General features: G+C 38.9%; 3 protein-coding genes across 6 annotated transcripts; all 3 read left to right on the plus strand.

Moving 5' to 3' along the window:
• Nucleotides 1–169: 169 nt before the first annotated feature.
• Nucleotides 170–3,946, plus strand: dcun1d1 (DCN1, defective in cullin neddylation 1, domain containing 1 (S. cerevisiae)). Of its 4 annotated transcripts, XM_034138204.1 has the most exons (8): nucleotides 194–276; nucleotides 885–1,098; nucleotides 1,292–1,460; nucleotides 2,407–2,537; nucleotides 2,824–2,906; nucleotides 2,994–3,090; nucleotides 3,182–3,215; nucleotides 3,310–3,946. In XM_034138204.1, the coding sequence occupies exons 1-7, from the start codon at nucleotides 274–276 to the stop codon at nucleotides 3,184–3,186; spliced, it is 702 nt and encodes a 233-aa protein (XP_033994095.1). In that variant the 5' UTR covers nucleotides 194–273; the 3' UTR covers nucleotides 3,187–3,215; nucleotides 3,310–3,946. The 4 variants fall into 4 exon arrangements, 3 of the variants coding, with proteins under 3 accessions (XP_033994096.1, XP_033994095.1, XP_033994093.1); XM_034138205.1 differs by lacking the exon at nucleotides 3,182–3,215 and having other exon boundaries at nucleotides 170–276; XR_004556559.1 differs by having other exon boundaries at nucleotides 2,994–3,215.
• Nucleotides 3,947–4,785: 839 nt separating this feature from the next.
• LOC117488850 (coiled-coil domain-containing protein 39-like) lies at nucleotides 4,786–18,505 on the plus strand. Its single transcript, XM_034137991.1, has 20 exons — nucleotides 4,786–4,967; nucleotides 6,101–6,220; nucleotides 6,316–6,462; nucleotides 6,545–6,703; nucleotides 6,808–6,900; nucleotides 7,165–7,293; nucleotides 7,423–7,614; nucleotides 7,740–7,843; nucleotides 8,922–9,054; nucleotides 10,847–11,041; nucleotides 11,416–11,580; nucleotides 11,672–11,809; nucleotides 12,536–12,744; nucleotides 13,844–13,967; nucleotides 14,066–14,225; nucleotides 14,370–14,476; nucleotides 16,252–16,392; nucleotides 16,485–16,664; nucleotides 16,758–16,846; nucleotides 18,049–18,505. Exons 1-20 carry the CDS (start codon nucleotides 4,866–4,868, stop codon nucleotides 18,224–18,226), a joined length of 2,865 nt encoding a protein of 954 aa, XP_033993882.1. The 5' UTR covers nucleotides 4,786–4,865; the 3' UTR covers nucleotides 18,227–18,505.
• LOC117488632 (coiled-coil domain-containing protein 39-like) lies at nucleotides 18,226–21,893 on the plus strand. Its single transcript, XM_034137641.1, has 5 exons — nucleotides 18,226–18,282; nucleotides 19,640–19,780; nucleotides 19,873–20,052; nucleotides 20,146–20,234; nucleotides 21,437–21,893. The coding sequence occupies exons 1-5, from the start codon at nucleotides 18,226–18,228 to the stop codon at nucleotides 21,612–21,614; spliced, it is 645 nt and encodes a 214-aa protein (XP_033993532.1). The 3' UTR covers nucleotides 21,615–21,893.
• Nucleotides 21,894–24,234: the final 2,341 nt, after the last annotated feature.

A 24,234-nucleotide genomic window follows, 5' to 3' on the forward strand; every position in this document is an offset into this window, starting at 1 on the left:
CTTCCGACAAGTTGCTTCAAAATAAAATGCGCACCTGTTAGTATATCAAATTTCGTCTGAGAACTCAACACTCAACACATAATGTGTGTAATATATAAGGTACATATGTGAAACAAATACAATTTAGAACTTTAGGATATAGCATAAACAAGAAGAAACCTTTTATTTTTAATTAATGATGGTTCAACCGGAAGAGCTTTTTATGCGACTTGTAAAAACTTTACACGCGTTAGCCAGCTGGATGGGCGGAAAGGGAGTCGGGCAAAGACAAACATGGTAAGAGATGAGTGTTTTAATTCTGTTGCCGTGATGAAAATGTATACAGTGTTTGCAAACATACACTTTTACTCTCTGGTGATTTATATAGTCAATAGCATGCGGCAATGACCTCACACTGCCTTTACATAATGAAAACAAACCTAGCTCTCGACGTTAGCATTAGCTAACTAGCTCCGGGTGAGACTAGCCAGCTCCCCTAGTTAGCTCGCTAAGCTTGCTAAGCACACTGACAAACACAATTAGCTAAGGTTCCACACACTGCAGCACCGTAAGCTATCTATTGTTGTTGGCAGCATTTTATTACTAGATTGCTTGTTTAGTGTTGTCAACAACAAAAAAAAGACACTAGCCAATCAGTCAACACATTGCAAGTCGTTATCTGCTGTCATGTTAGCATGTTATTTCTAGTTCTCTTAACGCTGTTATTTCGTATGTGTTAAACCATGTTGAAGTGTTTTTGAAGCTAGCAACTATCATACTTTTATTAGGTAATTTTAGATTGTAAGAGTTCTGCAGTTACAAAAGAGAAATAATGTTTTTGCTATTCATCAAATGTGTATTGGTGTGTTGATGTAACAACACATGTTGTGTATGTCTTTGTCCAGAACAAGCTGAAGTCCTCACAGAAGGATAAAGTTCGCCAGTTCATGATTTTCACACAATCCAATGAGAAGACTGCACTGACCTGCCTGTCACAGAATGACTGGAAACTAGATGTTGCCACTGACAAGTTTTTCCAAAGTCCAGAGCTCTATGTATCAAATCTCAAGGGGGCCTTAGACAAGAAGAAGCTCGACCAGCTGTACAACAGATATAGAGGTATGTCCTTTTCAATGTATAAGGATAATGCACCACATGAATTGTCCATGTGATATCCAGATTGTTAACAATAGACAGTATAGAAATAAATCACACAGTGAAACACAGACACTTTTGAGTGTTTTTTTTCATTTCAAAACATGACATTTGGCTGTGATGTAATTAATCAATGCTCTCCTTTTTTCATAATAAGATCCCCATGATGACAATAAGATCGGCATTGATGGGATCCAGCAGTTCTGTGACGACCTGGCTCTGGACCCAGCCAGCATCAGTGTCCTCCTCATAGCCTGGAAGTTCAGGGCAGCAACACAGTGCGAGTTTTCAAAACAGGAATTCATGGAGGGCATGGCTGAACAGGGGTGAGATTATATTATCAGATGGTTCAAATAATCCTGAAACTCCTCCTCTGTTATCTGTAGGTGTCTGTAAATGGACTTTATCATCAAACTCAAAGAGCTACTTAACTACATATGAGAACTTCCCACACTTTGGAGGATTGACATGAACATAGGCCTTTACAAACACTGCCAAGTATATATGGCAAAAATGTAACGATGCAAATGTTCCAGCAAACTTTCAATACTACAATTAATATTTATAAATCATAATTTAATTTGAGATGAGGGAGAGAGTGAAAGGGGGAAGTTAGAGAAAGTGACACAGACAGCTAGACGCAGTTAATAAGTACAGTTAAAATGGTTAAAGTCAATTATGAACGACATGGATACAAATGTGTGGTTGTGTTTCAGCCTAAAATACAATTATTCTCAATATTCCGAATCTATACTTCACAAAAAGTGACTGGAAGTTATATAAAAACCGAACTAGGTGGTTATTTCTTAGCATCTGAAACAGTCGCCATCAATGCAGCTTCTGCAGTGTGGGAAACTAACTGTCTAGTTAATGTAACATATAATAAGTTATTTTTGATTTATTTAAGTTGTTTTTAATTTATGAACAAATCATTTATTGTTTTAAGAATTTGTATTTATATCCCAAGCTGCAGCCCACCACAGCCCCTCATGCACTTTGGGAAACACTGCTATAAATAATATTCTATATGGATAGAGCATGCAGAACAAATTAGTGTCCCTATAGAGAGGCTCTAGACATTGTTTTGGAAGATGATGAATATAAGCCAAATACTTTATTTTCTGTTACAAAGTTGTCATTATACATACAGTACGCATGCATCTTAAGAATTGCTTTGTGTAACAACAAACAAGTTGGAAACAAACTCAAATGGAAAAAAACATTCGTCTTTGTCGACCCAAACATGACATTCTGCTCTCTGTTTGTTCCCAGGTGTGACACCATAGAGAAGCTAAAATCTCAGCTGCCAAAGATGGATCAAGAGTTGAAGGACCAAGGGAAATTTAAGGACTTTTACCAGTTTACATTTAATTTTGCAAAGAATCCTGGCCAGAAAGGATTAGGTAAGAATTCTGTTAATGCACATCGTCATCATGGTTTGTTTGTTGCATGGACCAGGGCTGTCCTCCACTAAATAATTTCTTAATCTACTAACACTTAGACGATCATTTATGGAATAGTTGATTCAATAAAAGGATCTTAAAATTGAGGTTCGACTACATTAAATATGGTGTTTACCAGAGATGTGCATATACATTTTCTTGGGAATAAATGTCATTCAGCACCAAAAAAGCATTAAAAAACACTAATGTCAAATATGTACATTAACATATTCTGGTTCTCGTACAGATTTAGAAATGGCAATTGCATATTGGAATTTAGTACTGGCTGGAAGATTCAAGTTCCTGGACTTGTGGAACAGATTTTTAGTTGTAAGTTAAAAAAAAGAACACACACGCAAGATTACTCAAAAAAATGCAAATGTTATTCCTTCTCATTGACTCGTTCCACTTTTGCAGGAGCACCACAAACGATCAATTCCTAAGGACACTTGGAACCTCTTACTAGACTTCAGCACAATGATCACAGATGACATGTCGAATTATGACGAGGAAGGTTTGTACACATGCTCGGCTGAAATAGAGCCCATTCATCACTGTGCATGCGCTCGGCCATGACCTGTGATTGTTCCTTCACACTCTTTTAGATTAAGTGCCTCTGCTCTGCTTCACACAGGCCTAGTATGGTTCTACAGTATTAATATCTCAGCACAGTCTATAATCATGTGTTCATCCAAAGAGGAGTCATTCATTTAATTGTGTGTTCGTTCTGTAGGCGCTTGGCCCGTCCTTATTGACGACTTTGTGGAGTTTGCACGACCACACATCGGGACCAAAAGCACGGCAGTTTAAGGACCGCTCTCACTAAAAGGATGTGAAGTTTCTAACAAATCAAACCCGCAGCTAACGGAGGACAAGGGGACCGCACTGAGCTGAGAACTATGTTGCCTTTTCAACCCTCAGGACTGAAATATTTTACACAGCAGAGACTTTATACATGTGTGTGTGTATTTACATATATAAAAAAGGCATATCTCTTTGTTGGTCAACTTGTGGTGGTTTGAAACTTTTATCTAAAGTATTCAGCTTTTTGTGTGCGCTCAAGCCAACTAGAGAGGAGTCCCCATCTTGGCCTCCCCCCTGGTCCATGGATGTTTGGGGGTCCGCTCTACAGCAGGTAGAAAGACCCACTTTTGAATTGTAATCTAAAACACGAGGGTTCTCAAGGGGATGTCGTTCTTTAAATATTGAATTTTAATACTCTTGTGTGCATTCCTGATTTTGTTTTATGGATACATTTGTTGCGACAAGTCAGTATAAAACATTGATTGTAATTTTTTAAGCATAATGCTGTTTTGTTTAAACACAAATGTATAAAGATAAAATAAATGTTTCAATTTGGTATCTTTAAAGCGGCCAGGCCTCTGTTTGTTTGTGTATAAAAACAATGAGTAAAAGTCATCCCCAGTAACCTAGATAGTGAATTATGTAGGTTATGATTTAGTGCGTTCAGGAGTCTTTAATAAGCCAGAAGAACGTTCTTATTTAGATTTGTTTAAATGGTCCTCTAACATAAAAAGTATGTTTTGGTAATGATTTAGTACAAGTAATTGTTATGATTGCCATGTAATTTGCCCTAACTAATACAACTTATACTTTAACATAGAGAGTAAAGAACTTCATTTTAACTTTTACTTTAGATTCAGGTTTTTGTGTAAGAAACCAACGTAATATATATTAACACACAAACTTTACATCCATTGAAAGATACAAGAGTGTCTTTGTTATAGTTGATTATTAAGCACTGTCATTGGACATATTCCCTATGTTTTTGTTTCGTTTATACCAAAGTAACTCATAAATTAGACTTCCCTCAAGAAAATGTCAACAGATGTGATTTTAGGGAGATACCATATGCATGAGTTGACATGGGGTAGTGACTTTTCTCCTCTTTTTAACGTATTTGTAATATCTGTTTTGTGTCATCTCTTGAGATGTCATGTTCTATGTGTCAACAACTTCCATGTTAAAAAGTATTGACACGTAGTCATTTAATTGAGATTTAAAAGCACACTTCACGTCATACTTCTGCAGCTCAATGGACTGGACCATGTGAGGTGACGTGCTCGCGCTGCCCCCTTGTGGTGATAACGCTTGAGGCACGTGCGGTTGCTAAGGGCGACTGACAACAGACAGCGGTTGTAACAGTTAGAAAACTGGCGAGCGAGAAACCCTGATAGCAGCAGTTTATTGTGAATGCAGCGGAAGACAGTATCACCTTCACCTATTATTTTTTTAGTTTAGAGAGGCTGAGTTAAACAGTGCAGAAAAATGTCGAGTTTTATTATGAATACCGTTTTATCTGACATGAGCTGGGATGAGCGCTTTGCTATCCCTGAACTCAATGCTGAAAACAAGGCTTTGTTGGAACAGGTGAGTCGGAGCAGTTATATTTATTTATGAAAACACGAATAAAACCAGTTAATTTTGAGTTAGCTTAACGTAATAACTGATATATGTTTAGTCTGTTTAATTAAACAATTATGTTTGACATTTAAAAGTTATAACTTATATTTTGTTAGGGACCGTCAAACAATTCTCTAACCAAGGAAAAAAGGGTTGGTGTAGTTGGCGTTCAAATGAGTAGGCTATCTGGTGTCTGCTGGTTTATCCAATAAGGACACAAAAATGGGTTTTTATTTAACAACACTTATTTCATCAAAAAATACATTCATTTGAAAAAAGCCATACATCAAATTGTTGTGACCCTAAGGGCTCTTTATACATTTGACTAAGTTTTATTGCTACTTTTTGAGGGGAAACGTTACCAAGCAAACATGTTTTCTGTCTTCTTAATGAAACAAATAAACAACTTATTTATGTCACGCATAGGAAATGAGAATTGACCCTAAAATATAAAAATGTGTGAAAAAATATGTTTTTTCACACATTTTTAAGCTCTTAAAATGTGTAAAAAAAGGCACTGTAATAACGTTTACAAAATGTTTAAATGTCTGCATAATTGTGCATAGGTACATGTTTGCTCTGTTACAATTTTTATTTATTTGTGGCAGTCATCTTTCAAGTTATACTAAACGGACAAGCCGGGCACAGCATCAGGTGGCTTAACTAAAATGTTGCAAAAAACCACAATGAGCCGCAGAATGACCAAAAACAACCCAATATGAAACAGAGACACTTCAAATCACCACAGAGGCCACGTCAAAATTGCCACAAAGAGATGCTAAAGGATGGAAAATAGTCACAAACCAACAAGAAATATACACTACAGCTACTCCAAATAACACAAAAAAGACGCAAAATAAGAATATATAGCTGACAAATTAATACAATGAGGGGCAACATGACTAAAGCGGACTATTTGAGACTATTTGATACACATTAAGTTAACTCAATAACTATTATACCGTGCTCTACACTGCAACCACATTGTAATAATGACATTGTAAGCATTTTAACAATATGGCTCTAATATGTGCGTTCACAAGAACAAAACACTTATTAAGAAATGTTGTGTTTTTAATGTGTGACTTTCTCAACAACAGATTCGTAAAAAAGAGGCAGAGGCGCTGCAACTGGAAAACAAACTTGAGAGAAACAAGACTCAGAAGCAGATACTGAGCGAATACCTCAAAAGGGCTCAACAAGAGCTGGAAAATACTGAGGTAGGTATATCAAAATACGTTGTTATTTTTTATTTTTTATTTGTCACCACAAATATTTTGGTTATAGTCAGTGTGTTGTATTTTTCTGCACATAGGCTCTGTGCAAGGCGAAGGAAAGCGAAGGAGAGATGGAGAAACACCTCACTGCTCTCGTCGAAAGGGAGAGAGGTCGCCTGGCTCAGGAGACTGCTAAGATGGAGAATGACCTTCGGACTTTAGCAGAGAGGAGGAACCTGCTGGAGGTCTACAACATTGACTTTGAACATAAAACAGCTATTCAAGAGGGTGCAAAGTGTGCAACGTAACCTTTTTCTATATCCTCAGAACAATATCGTCAAAGCCAAACAGAAGCTCGAGATGTTTAGGAGCCAGATGAGCTGGGACCAGCAGACCATGGATTCCTTTTTAGAGGAGTCAGCGCGCAGAGATGAGCACACTATGGCCATCATCAAGTACGCTGAGCAGGATGAGCAGAGGATCAAGGTGAGAGGGCTGTATTATTTCACATGTGCACATTGTTTCTGTTCCCAGCAAACTAAACTGCTGTTTACAACTGATCTGGAGCTTTGTAATCTTTCCTGATAAAGGCGCTCACGCTGGCTATAGAGAAGAAGACACTGGAGGCCAATGAAAAGCGCAAAGCACTCGACAAAGAATTGACTGAGACTATATCCGCACAGGTAAGCAACAACTGTACCACCTCAATGTTTAGATCAATTTCATTTTTCTAAAGGCTAACGTCATGTAAAAAAGTCACTTTTTCAGAGTTCTTGCATATAAATGTGTGTTTCTGGACTGCCTGCCAAACCAAAAACAGTTACAAAAGAAAACCCGGTTCAGCCATTCAGATTTGACTCCTCTTCACATTAAGGCTCATTAGGATATACCACCCTTCATCTGAGTATCTCCATTGAAAATGTACGTTTCTTCTGCTTTTTGAACAGATTGCTTTGGATAAAATGACAGAAAATCTGCAGCAGGCCCACCACGAGACACAGCAGCTCATCCACCAGTGGGAAAACACCATCAAGCAGATGAAGCAACGAGATGCTGAGATGCAGCAGTGTGCTCTGGTAAAATCTGGACCATATGCTTCTGCTGATAAACCATATGCTGAATGAATGCGTATAAACCCTTAAACAAAAGAAGCCAACTTATTGTGAACAAGTGTATACTCCTGTGTTGTTCCTTCATCCGTGCAGCAACTAGCCCAGTCCAACCAGAACATCAGGGAGAGGAATGCCACCGTAATAGAGAAGAAGCAATTGTTGGACACTCAGAGAAACAACAACAAGGAAAGTGAGAGGAAGATAACAATGTCCAAAAGTCAGGCTGTGAGGCTGCGGCAGGATCTGAAGGACCAGGAGAGTAACTGCACCAGGCTGAAGGATGAGGTCAGTCTTTGACCCACCAGCACCAACTCAGAAATCCTGTTAACAGATAGTTTCAATTGTGGGTCGTGCTATAAAAGAAGGTTCAAATGTCGTTATTATTAAATTGATTCTCTCTGGTTTTGCAGCTGGATACTTGCAAAGGCACACTGGACAGAGCAACCTCCGATGTGGAGTCTGTAAACTCAAACATATCCGGAATAAAGAAAGACATCCAGGATAACAATGACAAGTCAGTGAAATCCTACAATACTCTGTTGTCAGTAAACCACGTTCTCACTACCAACTCGTCCAATTTCCTCAGCTTGTCAGTGGCATTAGCTCCAAAATGAAATGTGGCATTCAAGGTACCGCTCTTACGTACATTTTGAATGAGTCAAGAGCGACATGTCACTTTCAGCTCATACATTAAGTGTTTCAAATAAAACCATTGTTTTCCGGTCGTTACATGAAGAGAGTCTTGTCAGAAAAAACCATTGGTGGCTCACCTGGTTGATCTAGGGTTAGTATTTGGGATGGGTGAACACGTCGGGGCTAGTTAGTAGCCCTTATCCAAAGCATTGTTCCTTTCATACAGACCCTAAAGTGTACAACTGACAGTTTTTAACATTTACTCAAGTATTGTACTTAAGTAAAACATTTAGGCACTTGTTGTACTTGAGTATTTACATTACATTACATGTCACTTGTTAGACGCTTTTATCCAAAGCGACTAACATACTCAATACTGGCAATCCCCAGGAGCAATTTGGGGTGAAGTGTCTTGCCCAGGGACACAATGACATGCTGACTGCAGTGGGGTTTGAGCCTGTGACCCCCTGATCCGAACACCAACGCACCACCCACTGCACCACACGCCTTTTCATTTCATGCTAATTTATACTTTTTCTCTCCTAGTCACTTTGCAGATTTATGTTATTTATACAAAAATGTAAATCAACTAATACATTATCATATATTATTAAAGCCACCCAGTAGTAACTAAAGTAATTCAAATACAATTGTATTGAAATGTGATGAACACATTAATGCATCAATAAGTATAATACAACAATTACAAAGATATGCTGCTTCAATGGGCCATTCTGCATAATGAGAACTTTAGGTACTTAGTGTTTTACTTTTTACTTGAGTACAATTTTGAATGCAGTTCTTTTATTTGCATTTTTACACTGTAGTATTGCGACTTTTACTTAAAGAAATAACCTGACTACTTCTTCCACCTCTGTCAGACGCAGAAGGGCTCTGACCAAGCTTCTGTGTTTGAGGAGTTTGGCGTAATGCTCTGTCTGTGTATGTGTGTGTTGTAGACTGATGAAGGCCAGGGCCTTTAACGTTGCTCTGGAGCAGAAGCTGAGAGTTGTGACTCAGAGCGCCCTCGGTGAGGAGGACAGAGCTGCACAGATGGACCTCCTCCTCAAAGATGAAGAACACACAATCAAGGTAAGACAATCCCCAACCAAACTGTTGATTAGCTACGCTGGCAAAGAGAACAGGAGAACTGTCGTAGGGGAGAGTGGGGTAAGTTGACCCACCCCCTTTTATCTAGGGAACTGTTGTCATACAGCCATACATTCAGGAAGCACTCATCCTTTCTATTTAGCTGTGTCGGAGAGAAGCACATTGTAAAGTGGTTGATGTGTTTTTTTCACAATAAACCAATGTTCAACATATCAGGTATAATTACTGTTATGTCAAAGCAGACTGATCCATGTCTGAAAATATGTATCATACATTATTGGTTATTTAGCAAGGTGTAAAACCATGTGAATCATTTAGCTAAAGATTAGCAGGAATGAATAAGCTAGACAGATTCCACAAAAAGCGCTGGTGCCACATGCTGGGGGGTAAAGTGAGTCAGTGGTTCAACTGAACCCCCCATGAGGCACTGAAGTGAAGTTAGGTCTCTGTAGTATCAAAAGCTATTACAATGTAGTTTTACACAACTGATTTGTTTTTGAGGTTTTTGACCTAGCCTATATACATCATTAAAGTACATTAACAACAGACTGGTACATGTGTTACCAGAGCATTTATAAGGATATCTATTTAGGGCTGTTTACTTCATTCTCACACCAAAGCAGGGAGTGGCAGTGAAAGGATGATATATTTTTTAAATTATGCTCAGGTTTAAACATGAAAAAGTCAATTGGTCAAATTACCCCCAGATGGCTCAATTTACCCCATGATGCGAATCAACTTACCCCTAGATGGGGCTAGTTAGCCAACAACACCACTTTGTTTTTTAAGTGTCATGTTTTGATGTAAGACATTTATTATTTTCATTTTGATTGACAGAAGACATACTGTAATAAAAGTTGTGTTCCTTGAGGACAACATAAGTAAAAATGGACCCCGCTCTCCCCTACATGTTATTACTTTCCTCTCATTCATTTCACACTTATTTTTGCTGTTAGACGCAATCAAAATACCTTCTCTGTGTTGCCATTGATTTCAATCTGCACTGTTAATGATCTGAAACAGTGACACGTAAAGAAAACATAACAACCTAATGAAGCTACAAGAACAAGTTGAACTTACATTGTGTCTCTCAATGGCCTCTCAATTTCGGGTTGGTGGGGAGTTCTATTTTGCCGTGGCCCTCCTTTTATAGGATTTAACATGTTTACCATCAAATCTTCTTCACTTCAATTTTGAATGGTTGAGATTCTTTTCAAACAAGCCTTAAAAGTGTTTTGGTAAGAATTGACCATCGTTGCTATATCCTATCCAAATACAATCTCCTGAGCTGTTTATTAGAAGCCGCATATAGTTTGAGTTTGGCGTCTAGGCTCGGGCCTCATCACTCCACAGATTTACACAGAACATTGAGTGATGAATGATTAGATAACTATACCCCCCCCCCCCAGAGCCTACAGGTGGATGCTGGGATGGAAGCTGGGGTGGTGGGGGGGGGGGGCAGGAGAGCAGCAGCAACTTTGAAGTAGCAGCAGCATAGCGAGGCAGAGGCAGGAAGACCTGGCAGCTTAAATAGAGCGGCATGTTTAGGAGAATGTGTTTGGTTGGTTGAAAGAGGGACGAGGTGCGTCACATGGTAATGTATCATTGGTGCCCCAGTTGACTGCCTGAACTAGCTCGCAGGCTTCACATTAGTTTAATAACACAGAGACGAATGTCTTTCAGGAATCTCTGTGCCATGACAATGCCATTGTGGTGCTCAAATTGATATAGCTTGGCGCTTTAATACTCTGTTTGTGCCTGTGCCTTTCCTCAGGAGTTGGATGTCCAGCTGCATGACTGCAGACTGGAGTTTTTTTGTCGTAGAGAGCGTTTGGAGGTCCTCAAGACAAAAGAGAAGAATTCTATTGCCCAGGTATCCAGGAGTAAGTCCACCAGCATCAGCCTGGAGAGCCAGCTCACAAAACTGGAGAGCGAATTGATGAAACAGCAGGAGACTACCGGTGAACAGGCAAGTAGAGAGTCACAGGGGAGCCATTCATACATCTGTTAAAGGTTCAGATTTAAAGACACATGAACAATATCAATTCATTCAAATAAGCATTTCATTTAATCCTTTTATAAGACAAAAATTAAGGATACAAAAAATGACATTATATACATAATTCAAATAATACATTTAAATCAAAAATACAGAAAACTTTTTATGAGCAAAAATTCAATACATTTGTGTTTAATAATAAAAGGAAAATATGAATAGATAAATACATAAACACAGTTTTATAAACCTTTTTATTATTTGATATGCTTTATAGTTTGACAATAACATCCAATTCCAGTTAATATGTTCATGTTTTGTCTCTTTACTTGTCTTGCCTTTTGAAGGGCAACCAGATTGCCATCCTGAATAAAAAACTGGCGCGGCTGCAAGGCGAGGTTCACTCTGATGAAAAAGAAATTCTGGACATAAAGGTCGCTGAGCTGACCGGAGCCCTGGAGCAGAAGAGGAAGACGGCCAACATGCTTACCAACACGCTGAAGGAGTCTGAGGTCAGTCTGAGTGTTTGTCTTCTCACCGTATTATTTGTTCACACTGAACCAGCTAAATAGCTCATCTCACACATTTCCTCGTCTCTGGCAGGATGATATTCGCTATTTGAGGAAAGATATGGAGAAGTCCGAGGCTCAAAAGAGAAATCTGGCCGACAAGGTGGAGGAGCTTATTCTTCTCCGTTACACCAACGAAAAGGAGCTGAAGAGACTCAGGATCATGAAACAGGTAACTGATGTCAGCGAGTGTCATGACAACACATATGGACTTAATCTGATTCAAATGTGTTGAGGAGGTTGAATTAAGTGTGTACACTATAACTCACTTTTCCCTATGTTACATATTGCTGTAATAACTTATTTGTCTTTTTGAATATGAATATCTGTTACTATTAACAAATGACAGAGACAGAATAAGTGAATCTGCATTTAAGATGCAGGAAGCAGCAAATGTTTGGCATTAGGGAAGGGAATGTCAGAAAGTTGGTCCACTGATTCCATTTGTCAACCAGTTGCCAGTAAACCAGAAGCTATTTCTCCTGGATAAGAAATAGACGGGCACGTAAACCCCTATAAAATGCACGATGCTTTTGCACTTGCGTTTAAGCAAACACATAGATGTATTACTAAACCAAAGTGTCAAAGGCCTTTACATACAACATCTCATTCAGAGACTCATAAGACTCAAAATGACCACAAAGAAACACAAAGTGACTACCAAGAGACACAAAACGACTGCAATGATACGAAAAACAGCTGCCGGAGAAAAAGAGGAAAAACAACTACAAAGAGACTACAAAGGGAAGCAAACTCAAACACATACACAATAACTAAAACAGATGTCAGCTGTCTGTACATGCCAGATTACCCTAAAATATAGCAGACACTAAGCCATGCATCTGAAAAGGATCACCTTCTGCCCTGCATTATATGAACCTCACATGTTCCTAATCAGGACAACATGGTGGAGCACAACGTCATGAAGCTCGAGGTGAAGCGTCTGAGGGATCTGCTGTACGACAAGACGGGCAGCGTGCTGTCTCTGGAGAAGAGGAAGCTGAAGCTGCAGAAAGCCATAAAGGACAGAGAGGAGGAGGTCAAGGTGTACCGAGAAATGCTCGGCCAGCAGATGAAGATCAGTGAGCATGAGAGGCAGAAACTCAGGTAAAAGCCCAGCAGAGACCCCAAATCTCACTTCCTGGAGCATTTGTTCCTTTTTCTTGCTGTTTAGGGCTCATTGCATTTCAAAGGCCTTATGCCAGGGTGAGCTCAAATGGGCTGGACCAATGCATCTCATGGTGCCATTGAAATAGCAATCCCTTGGAGTGTTTTCCTTTCTTTTAATGTAAGGAAGTACTTTCTGAAAATATTAATAATAAAATGGATGAAACAATACATTTATAAAACACATGATAAATGCATGATATATCTTCAGAAATATCTCCTTTACCTCACATACCAGAGAGCACCAGTCAGTTATTGAAGTTATGTAGCGATATTTACCTAAGAAGATAATGACCAGACAGGAGGAGAGATTTGTGCAAAGTTAGTGTTTGAATATATTTAAACATATACTTAAAGATTGGAAATAGCTCAATATGTCCTGAACAGTAATGTCCGCTCTCATCAATTGCAACCAAAGAGTCCATGAAATGCTTGACGTGTGTATAAATTGGCTGTCCAAATCTCCTGCATCAGAGTTTATGGTCAGGCTGACAGATAATGACTTCAGCCTTTAACATGCATGTCTTCAAAAACCCACTTTCGAGTATGGCTTGATGCTATTTTGTTAGCAATAGGGTAGCTAGCTTTCACAGCTTATCGCTAGGCCACAAACGTAAAAAGACTGCCGTTTCCTAAAACCTTTCAACATCTTTCGTCTCTGTTCTCAGTTATCTTGCAAGGTCTTTATGTCATTAAAGATCTGATTGTGATGCCAAATATGACACTCAGTTGCTATTTTAGTCCATTTCCAAAGGGGAGGGGTTGGGTTAGGGTTAGGTACATTTGACTAGTATCCAAAATATAAAAACACTACTACCAGAAGCCCTGGAATAGGTTTGATTCCCTAAAGGCTATTGGAATGTGTTGAACAATGCAATAACATAATTGGCTTCATTTGGTGGAGGCTTCATATTACAGGGGCCCACCAGTGAGATAGAGATCAAACGTTGCCCTGAGTTGTGTTTCATGTCATATTTGCATGATTTTGAGAAAATGTCTACCTCAAAAGATCACCTTACTAAGAGCGTTTTTCTGTCAGTGCTGAACTGAATGACAAACTGTCCAAAATCGACTTGATGAAGAAACGCTTCGAGATTGTGATGCTTTCAATGGCAGCTCCTGAGGGGGAAAAGGAAGAAACGCAGGCTTACTACATTACAAAGGTAAGAGGTCTTTGAACACACCACCATGTTAAAAACAGACTTTGTGAAGGGTTACAGATTTGTTTCACTTTGATTGACTTTTGTTTGCGTTTCTTTAGGCTGCACAAGAGAGAGAGGAGCTCAAGAGGAAGGGGGACAGTCTGGATGCTACAATCCGCAAGATGGAGCTGGAAAACAGAGCTCTGGAGAACACCATCCAGCTGTTCAACAACAGCAACTCATCCTTTCGCAAATCCCTCAACAAAGTCAATGAATCCTGTACGTATGACCGGGTAGACAGAATGAACCGAAATAAACAACAACACTCTATCGGGGATGATCAGCAGGAAGTGATTTATGTTTGTTTATTCTCCTTTCAAATCATTACAGCAGCTATCATTGACCACAACGTTTTTGTGTTAGGTCCGGAGCACCAGGAAAAAGTGAAACTGCAAGAGCAGTTGAGGGCGGCAGAAGTGACGCTGAAGTACAAGAAAAGACAGGTCCAAGAGCTCCAACAGGACGTACAGGTTCATTCTAATTATAGCCGCTCAGAATGCCTTACTAAATACCTCATCCTTTATCTGTGGCGTATCCTATAGCACTGCACCTATTTCCTTTCAATTGGAATACATCCTCCAAAAGTGGCCTGGAAAACGTATTTTTCCCAATACATTCATTGATATTTTCCGAATAGAACAGATATACAACACAGAAGCATTTGGTCAATATAATAGTGATAAAGCAAAGGAGCAAGTACAAAGCAAGATGGAACAATGACAACACCAAGAAAGGATAAATACTACAAACCACAAGCAGTACTCGGACCAAAACTAAGGATAACATTAGTCAAATAAAACAGCGGTAATTAAAGTTTAAAAGTCTCAAAAATGCTACAACTACTGTCACAAACTGGATGAATGTGAAGTATTTTGTTTAAGGAGGATGAAAGCGTAATTAAGGAGCACTATTGGAGTGACTTTGATGGTTATTGGACTCAGGATTAATTCATTTGGATTCCCGCTGTATGAAGAAAATAAAGGACGGCGCAAGTGGAAACAATTCACAAAGGGATTAAACTGTTTAAAACACATGCTCAAAGTAAGCCGGATTTTGCCGATGTGTTTATGTGGATTCAAAAGTCGTAAATAATCTGGAGGAGACCGATCTGATCGGAGCAACTGTGACAAATAATCCAACTGAAACCGGCATGGACAATGACTATGTTTTAAAAATGCGCTTATCCAGAAAAGCCTGGTTTGGACACTTTACGGGCAGAAGAAACATTTATATTGAAGAAAGAATTATACATTTCTGTCTTTTTATGACTTTAATAGCTACTAACTTGAATTTTTATTCAAATTAATTAATCAATTATTTTGTATATTTTATTGTAATGTAGAAACAAGGCTTTTAGTGACAATCATGTATTGCGTTACAATTATATGTAAAAAAAAAAAATTTTAAAAAGAAAAAGTCTAAATATGATATTTGGCCTCAAATCATCTGAGGCCTGCGATCTTTGGCCACTGTGCTGGACGACACTTCACAATACAGGGTAAAATGATTGCTCAACCATTTTTAATCCATATGGTGTTTGAAGCAGGTATTGGAGATTTCCTCTAGGGGAGGGGGTAGCCCACAATTTAAAGGGGACATAATCGGCTCATTTTCAGGTTTCATATTTATATGTAGTGTCTCTACTCTCACACGTCTCCCTGCTTTAATGTTCAAAAAGCTCTTTATTTTTATCATACTGCCTGTGCTGCGGCACCTCTTTTCACCCTCTGTCTGAAACCAGAGCCCAGTCTGCTCTGATTGGTTAGCTGGCCGGCTCAGCTTATCACGTATAATGTGCCAATAGAAGTGTTACATAGTGATGTCATTATATTACGGATGTCAACAATGGAGTTCAATGGAGGCGTTTCAGGCAGGGGGGGAGAGAAACTCCCTCTGGAGGGAACACAGGGATTTTAGCCTTTGCAGACCATTTACATGCACTCAAACGGATAGAACACACTACAGGAGAGGGAAAACCCCAGACATATTATTTGCATTTCCTGCTTTTATTGTGTTTCTAATTTCCCCCTAAAACCGCTCTTTCTTCATTCCTGTCTCTCTTCTTCAGTGTCATACAAGTTTCTTGTTCTGTTGTCTTTTCATGTCCCTGAGAGACCATTTACAATTTGACCATTGTTTAGCAACTCTGTCTTTGTGAGTTATTCTGTGAAGTTGACCTGGTATCAATCTGCCTCTGGGCCTTGCTTTAGTTTGTTCTTGTGTGATTGTCACTCTCCATTTCCAGGACATGAACAATACCTGGGAGAGTCTGCGGCAAGAAGAGCAGGCGGAGACAGAAAAGATAGAGCACAAACAGTCCCTCGTGGGTAAGCTGAACAAAGAAATCTGTAGTCAGCAGGAGAAGGTCGACAGAGCCACAAAGCAGGTTCGATGTCCACTGTCCCACTTTTATTGGGTATCCAAACATGTCTTAGCGGTCTCCATAATCACATTTTAATTTGACGTTGTCCTCCCCAGTGCTCTAAGCTGACCAAAGAGATCCGCTCAGCAAAAAACACCAGCACTGAGACTTTTGAGGAGAAGGATATTAAGCTGAGGGAGTTGAAAGAATTTAATAAGAGTATCAACAAGAAGCTGTACGACACCATGGAAGACAAACCTGACCTCAGATCAGTGGTGGAGGAATACTTCCTGCAGGTTAAGCATTTGACTGGCTGTGCATTACTGTGATTTTTGAGGTAGTTCAAGGGATTTAATTTAAATATGAACTTCCCTTTTTTTCTGTCTCAGGCCAATCTGTCTCTTCCATCTCCGTCTTCTACTCCTTCCAGCCAGCGGAGCTCCAAGACGAGCTCCCCCCACAGCTCGGCCTCTCTCAGGTCAGAAAGGGTCTCTCCTCAACCTCTTTCACCCAACCATAGATCCATTTCTGTCTTTTGTTTTTAAGGGTCGACAGTAAATGCCACACAGAAGTGATACATCATGTAAAAGCTGGGATCCTAAGGATACAGCGCAGCACTGTGCAGTGTTTTCTGGTCAGAAGTGAAATGTTCAAAGATTACAGTGTGTGGTATTAGGGCTTAGAACATATGATAGCATTATATGATGGCCATGCTTTATGGTGTTTTATAGGTTGTTGCAGAAATTGTTGGGTTGACACCATTTATTACAAAGATTTGATGCAAAATCCAACCATTTTTAAACACTGACATAAATGGTCAACAATTCATCCAAAATCCAACGGAAAAATCCCTGCTCAACTTTGGTCACTTTTAACATTTGGAGATTCCTGCAAGAAGTGGATTGGACGGCGAGGACTTCTCTTCTCAGCACATTTTATACAATGATTAAAATTTATAAAAAATATTATATATATTTTCTACACAATTTATGCAGTTTCCAAACTATTTAGGGACTCGAGTATGCAAAGATATTTAAATATATCCTTTATAAATGGGTCAAAAATAACACTCTATGGATAAAACAACTTATTTTTGCCCCAAAATGCATGGGATTAGCATCAAATGTGATGTCTGTAAATGGGAGCCTTGTATCCATAAAACTGATTTTCATTCCAGCCCACGGCCAAGGCCCAGAAGGGGCTATGCAACGATGGTGATAATACTACATCCATTTTAAAATCTGCAGGAGGATCGTTAGTTATTATTGTTAGGAGTTAGCTGTTAGCTCGTAGCTTCATTGGCGGCACAGTCCTACTTGGCTAAATAACGGAGCTTACAGCTAATGGATGAGATTGCGATGCTTTCATGCTCAATTCCGTAAATATTGTAAAGTTATGTCTGGCAAAGGCATGGTTGGGTTTGTGACTAACCCACATTTTATGCTTTAACCAAGCTGAGTTAGCTTACTTACCAGCTTAAGAAGTATTTTAAATTATGTCACATTTTAGTAGTTGATATAGCAACTGAATCAAACAGGTTATTGGGATACTATCCTGTTTTTTGTGTACAATAATCTACTTCATCTTAAATACATTATTAACATTTTACCGTCTATAATTACTGACCTACACGACATATAACCGCTCTGCCTGTATCTCTGTTTCCTCTCTGCGGTGAAGGTCTCCTGCGTCCTCAGCCGGCAGCAGCCCCCGGGCCTCTGCTCTGCACCCCCCTCTGATGAAGACTGTGGAGCTGGGCCTGGATCTGACCTCCCCCCCTCTCACCATCTCCAGAGGATCCAGCTCTGCGAGCAGCAGCAGCAGCAGCAGCAGCAGGAAGTTAAGAAAGCCGCAGTGATGCAGATGTATTATCTCACTGCTGGGGATGAAGAGCAAGAGAAGGAGGATATTATAGTTAGAGTTTGTTATGGTTGCACAGAGTGGCGTTTAATCACATGATGAGATGCAGTGTTCAGTTCGCAAATGTGCTATCATTTGTATGCAACAAAAAGTATTTTATTGGTGATTTTAGTATATATTGTTCTTAGGACTTTGTAGTTATTATATTTATTAATGTGAATCTTAAGATACTGGATGTTCCCACAGTGTGACTTAAATAAAGACAAACTATACAAACTCTTATCTTTTATCTCCATGTTTTTCTTTTTTTTCTTTGTGAAAATGGTATAATAAATAAACCTATATTTATTGTAAAATAACTCACTTTACCTTTATTTAAAAAAGAAACATTTCTATTAAAGAAAGAATTATACATTTCTGTCTTTTTATGACTTTAATAGCTACTAACTTTAATTTTTATTCAAATTAATTAATCAATTATTTTGTATATTTTATTGTAATGTAGAAACAAGGCTTTTAGTGACAATCATGTATTGCGTTACAATTATATGTAAAAAAAAAAAAAAAAAAGTCTAAATATGATATTTGGCCTCAAATCATCTGAGGCCTGCGATCTTTGGCCACTGTGCTGGACGACACTTCACAATACAGGGTAAAATGATTGCTCAACCATTTTTAATCCATATGGTGTGTGAAGCAGGTATTGGAGATTTCCTCTAGGGGAGGGGGTAGCCCACAATTTAAAGGGGACATAATCGGCTCATTTTCAGGTTTCATATTTATATGTAGTGTCTCTACTCTCACACGTCTCCCTGCTTTAATGTTCAAAAAGCTCTTTATTTTTCTCATACTGCCTGTGCTGCGGCACCTCTTTTCACCCTCTGTCTGAAACCAGAGCCCAGTCTGCTCTGATTGGTTAGCTGGCTGGCTCAGCTTATCACGTATAATGTGTTGGAGAGCTAGCCAATAGAAGTGTTACATAGTGATGTCATTATATTACGGATGTCAACAATGGAGTTCAATGGAGGCGTTTCAGGCAGGGGGGGAGAGAAACTCCCTCTGGAGGGAACACAGGGATTTTAGCCTTTGCAGACCATTTACATGCACTCAAACGGATAGAACACACTACAGGAGAGGGAAAACCCCAGACATATTATTTGCCTTTCCTGCTTTTATTGTGTTTCTAATTTCCCCCTAAAACCGCTCTTTCTTCATTCCTGTCTCTCTTCTTCAGTGTCATACAAGTTTCTTGTTCTGTTGTCTTTTCATGTCCCTGAGAGACCATTTACAATTTGACCATTGTTTAGCAACTCTGTCTTTGTGAGTTATTCTGTGAAGTTGACCTGGTATCAATCTGCCTCTGGGCCTTGCTTTAGTTTGTTCTTGTGTGATTGTCACTCTCCATTTCCAGGACATGAACAATACCTGGGAGAGTCTGCGGCAAGAAGAGCAGGCGGAGACAGAAAAGATAGAGCACAAACAGTCCCTCGTGGGTAAACTGAACAAAGAAATCTGTAGTCAGCAGGAGAAGGTCGACAGAGCCACAAAGCAGGTTCGATGTCCACTGTCCCACTTTTATTGGGTATCCAAACATGTCTTAGCGGTCTCCATAATCACATTTTAATTTGACGTTGTCCTCCCCAGTGCTCTAAGCTGACCAAAGAGATCCGCTCAGCAAAAAACACCAGCACTGAGACTTTTGAGGAGAAGGATATTAAGCTGAGGGAGTTGAAAGAATTTAATAAGAGTATCAACAAGAAGCTGTACGACACCATGGAAGACAAACCTGACCTCAGATCAGTGGTGGAGGAATACTTCCTGCAGGTTAAGCATTTGACTGGCTGTGCATTACTGTGATTTTTGAGGTAGTTCAAGGGATTTAATTTAAATATGAACTTCCCTTTTTTTCTGTCTCAGGCCAATCTGTCTCTTCCATCTCCGTCTTCTACTCCTTCCAGCCAGCGGAGCTCCAAGACGAGCTCCCCCCACAGCTCGGCCTCTCTCAGGTCAGAAAGGGTCTCTCCTCAACCTCTTTCACCCAACCATAGATCCATTTCTGTCTTTTGTTTTTAAGGGTCGACAGTAAATGCCACACAGAAGTGATACATCATGTAAAAGCTGGGATCCTAAGGATACAGCGCAGCACTGTGCAGTGTTTTCTGGTCAGAAGTGAAATGTTCAAAGATTACAGTGTGTGGTATTAGGGCTTAGAACATATGATAGCATTATATGATGGCCATGCTTTATGGTGTTTTATAGGTTGTTGCAGAAATTGTTGGGTTGACACCATTTATTGCAAAGATTTGATCCAAAATCCAACCATTTTTAAACACTGACATAAATGGTCAACAATTCATCCAAAATCCAACGGAAAAATCCCTGCTCAACTTTGGTCACTTTTAACATTTGGAGATTCCTGCAAGAAGTGGATTGGACGGCGAGGACTTCTCTTCTCAGCACATTTTATACAATGATTAAAATTTATAAAAAATATTATATATATTTTCTACACAATTTATGCAGTTTCCAAACTATTTAGGGACTCGAGTATGCAAAGATATTTAAATATATCCTTTATAAATGGGTCAAAAATAACACTCTATGGATAAAACAACTTATTTTTGCCCCAAAATGCATGGGATTAGCATCAAATGTGATGTCTGTAAATGGGAGCCTTGTATCCATAAAACTGATTTTCATTCCAGCCCACGGCCAAGGCCCAGAAGGGGCTATGCAACGATGGTGATAATACTACATCCATTTTAAAATCTGCAGGAGGACCGTTAGTTATTATTGTTAGGAGTTAGCTGTTAGCTCGTAGCTTCATTGGCGGCACAGTCCTACTTGGCTAAATAACGGAGTTTACAGCTAATGGATGAGATTGCGATGCTTTCATGCTCAATTCCGTAAATATTGTAAAGTTATGTCTGGCAAAGGCATGGTTGGGTTTGTGACTAACCCACATTTTATGCTTTAACCAAGCCGAGTTAGCTTACTTACCAGCTTAAGAAGTATTTTAAATGATGTCACATTTTAGTAGTTGATATAGCAACTGAATCAAACAGGTTATTGGGATACTATCCTGTTTTTTGTGTACAATAATCTACTTCATCTTAAATACATTATTAACATTTTACCGTCTATAATTACTGACCTACACGACATATAACCGCTCTGCCTGTATCTCTGTTTCCTCTCTGCGGTGAAGGTCTCCTGCGTCCTCAGCCGGCAGCAGCCCCCGGGCCTCTGCTCTGCACCCCCCTCTGATGAAGACTGTGGAGCTGGGCCTGGATCTGACCTCCCCCCCTCTCACCATCTCCAGAGGATCCAGCTCTGCGAGCAGCAGCAGCAGCAGCAGCAGCAGGAAGTTAAGAAAGCCGCAGTGATGCAGATGTATTATCTCACTGCTGGGGATGAAGAGCAAGAGAAGGAGGATATTATAGTTAGAGTTTGTTATGGTTGCACAGAGTGGCGTTTAATCACATGATGAGATGCAGTGTTCAGTTCGCAAATGTGCTATCATTTGTATGCAACAAAAAGTATTTTATTGGTGATTTTAGTATATATTGTTCTTAGGACTTTGTAGTTATTATATTTATTAATGTGAATCTTAAGATACTGGATGTTCCCACAGTGTGACTTAAATAAAGACAAACTATACAAACTCTTATCTTTTATCTCCATGTTTTTCTTTTTTTCTTTGTGAAAATGGTATAATAAATAAACCTATATTTATTGTAAAAGAACTCACTTTACCTTTATTTAAAAAAGAACAATGACCCTTTGATCTTCATTTTTTTGTTTTTACTTTTTGTGAAAATTGTTCTATTAAATACAATATTATTTAGTATTTAAAAAAAAAATGTTTTTCTTCGTGAAAATGCTTTCAATAAATACATCTACATTCAAAAGGAAAAAACTATTAACATCTTTCTCTTTTGCTTTTTATTTAAAAAAGAAACGTTTTTGTTTTTAATAAAGAAATTAACTAAATGTAGAGCAAGTGTTTCAGCAGTTTTTAGTTTTTTTTCAAGCTGGATTCAAACTGTATTTAATAGAAAAGATCCCACTACTTTTTCTTTGGATACAACGTGGGGCAGGGCATTCTTTTTGCTTTGAGGAAGTAGCATTACAGAAATATGCCATTGTTGTTTTAAGCTTTGTTTGGTCTTTGGGTTTGGTCCAGTCCAGGTAACTTGTTGATGTACCTGTATTGTTGTCTGCAGCCACACCTGTCTCATTCCCTGGAACAGGTCACACTCAGACAGACGCTCTGCGGCGACACAACTGCTCTCAGATTTCACTAGTGTTCGGATAGAGCTCCAACATGATGCTGCTGCTGCTGGTGCTGCTGGCTGGATGTTCGCTGACTGCTGCTCAGACAGGTGAGAACACAAGATCCTATTTGGATCTGAAATCTACATAGAAAAATCGTTTCTTTTACTAATTCCTCATTAATGTATACCAGGGGTCGGCAACCTATTTGATATGAAGTGCCATTCTAAAAACATTTTTTGAATGAGACAGGTGTGGCTGCAGACAACAATACAGGTACATCAACAGAGAAAAGTGTCATGTATGTTACGTCTCGCGATCGGCCTTTTTAGAGAGCACCGATCGATCGGCAGAGTGAGTATCGGCCGATATCGATCGCCACGCAAAAACTGCGGCATTTTTACAGCTCCTTAATGCAATTTGTGAAGTGCTTTCCTCTGTGGTGAAACGATCAGCCCTGCACCACGGAGGAAAGCGGCAGAAAGTCGCCTGGAGTTAAAGAGAGCGGGGCTGCGTTGCGTGCATGGCTTCCTTCTGCAGGTAACGGGGAAACGCGCTCTGGCGGCGGTCTCGTTCAGGATCCGAAAATAAAATAAATATTTTGTACACTTATTCCACTTATTCCTAGTGTGCCACTGGTTACGGTGCCGCGTGCCATTGGTGGCACGCGTGCCAGGGGTTGCCGACCCCTGATGTATACAGACAAGGTACATGAAACAATGTGAGTTGTAGCGTGAAGGCAGAGAGCGTAGCTTATAAACAATGCTTTACTATACTATACTACAATTACATCATTTTTGGTCAAGAGGTGACATTTTAAGTGCAAAACATTTTACAAAGATTATGATGAATCAGGTTTAAAATGTATATCGTATAACCTACAACAAAATTCTAGTCTCACGATAATTCACTATTAATAAATACAGCTTACAATAAAGCAAAAAGCCGTGAAGCAGAGAGTGCTTATAAAAATAATATATAGAAGTACATCGTTTTATGGTAAGAAATCAAATCTTATATATATTTAATTTAACTACAAACTTTATGATAAATAAGGGGTAACAAAATATGATATCATTATAAAGAATTAAAGTCTCAAGCTAATTCAATATTAATATGTTGAGTCAAGGTACAAAAAAGTTAGTTGACCCGGAAGCCTAGAATAATATATAGCATATAAAAAATAGCTATACAATCACATCATTCTTGGTCAAATACCTCTAATCTTATGGCAAAATAACTACAAAACTTTATGATAAATAAAGGTTATTCAATATTGATATTATGTACAGTCAAGGTACTAGAACACAAAGTAATTTATAGCAAGGAAGGCAGACAATACAGCTTGTAAAAATAAATTAGCTTTACTGTTTCATCATCAAATAGCTCTTATCATTTGGAAAACATATTACAAACTTCATGATAAATAAAGATTTAAAAAATGGATACAAACATTCAAGGCTCAATGTAATCATATACACGTATGTCAAGGTTCAAGAAAACACACTTAAAGCTGGAAGGCACAATCCATGGCTTATAGAAAATAGCACATCATTTTGGGTCAAGTACCTGAAATCTTATGTTGAAAAAGCTACAAAATGTATAAGAATATAAGGTTTAAAAGTAAATAAAAAATAAATAAAAACATCTCAAGGTAATCCTGTATTATTATGTTCCACATGTAAAATAACACAAACTTAGTTAAAGATGGAAGGCAGAAAGCGTAGCTTA

This window comes from Trematomus bernacchii, unplaced genomic scaffold (genome assembly GCF_902827165.1).
Source record: "Trematomus bernacchii unplaced genomic scaffold, fTreBer1.1, whole genome shotgun sequence".
NCBI lineage: Eukaryota > Metazoa > Chordata > Actinopteri > Perciformes > Nototheniidae > Trematomus > Trematomus bernacchii.

Bases quoted from the DNA above. Each gene is read 5' to 3' on its own strand.
- LOC117488850 (XM_034137991.1), top strand. From the start codon at position 4,866: ATGTCGAGTTTTATTATGAATACCGTTTTATCTGACATGAGCTGGGAT. The intron at 11,810-12,535 runs GTAACTGATGTC...GTTCCTAATCAG, and splicing joins GACTCAGGATCATGAAACAG to GACAACATGGTGGAGCACAA. The intron at 16,665-16,757 runs GTTAAGCATTTG...TTTCTGTCTCAG, and splicing joins TGGAGGAATACTTCCTGCAG to GCCAATCTGTCTCTTCCATC.
- LOC117488632 (XM_034137641.1), top strand. From the start codon at position 18,226: ATGCAGATGTATTATCTCACTGCTGGGGATGAAGAGCAAGAGAAGGAG. The intron at 19,781-19,872 runs GTTCGATGTCCA...TGTCCTCCCCAG, and splicing joins TCGACAGAGCCACAAAGCAG to TGCTCTAAGCTGACCAAAGA. The intron at 20,053-20,145 runs GTTAAGCATTTG...TTTCTGTCTCAG, and splicing joins TGGAGGAATACTTCCTGCAG to GCCAATCTGTCTCTTCCATC.
- dcun1d1 (XM_034138205.1), top strand. The intron at 1,099-1,291 runs GTATGTCCTTTT...TTTCATAATAAG, and splicing joins GCTGTACAACAGATATAGAG to ATCCCCATGATGACAATAAG. The intron at 2,907-2,993 runs GTAAGTTAAAAA...CCACTTTTGCAG, and splicing joins TGTGGAACAGATTTTTAGTT to GAGCACCACAAACGATCAAT.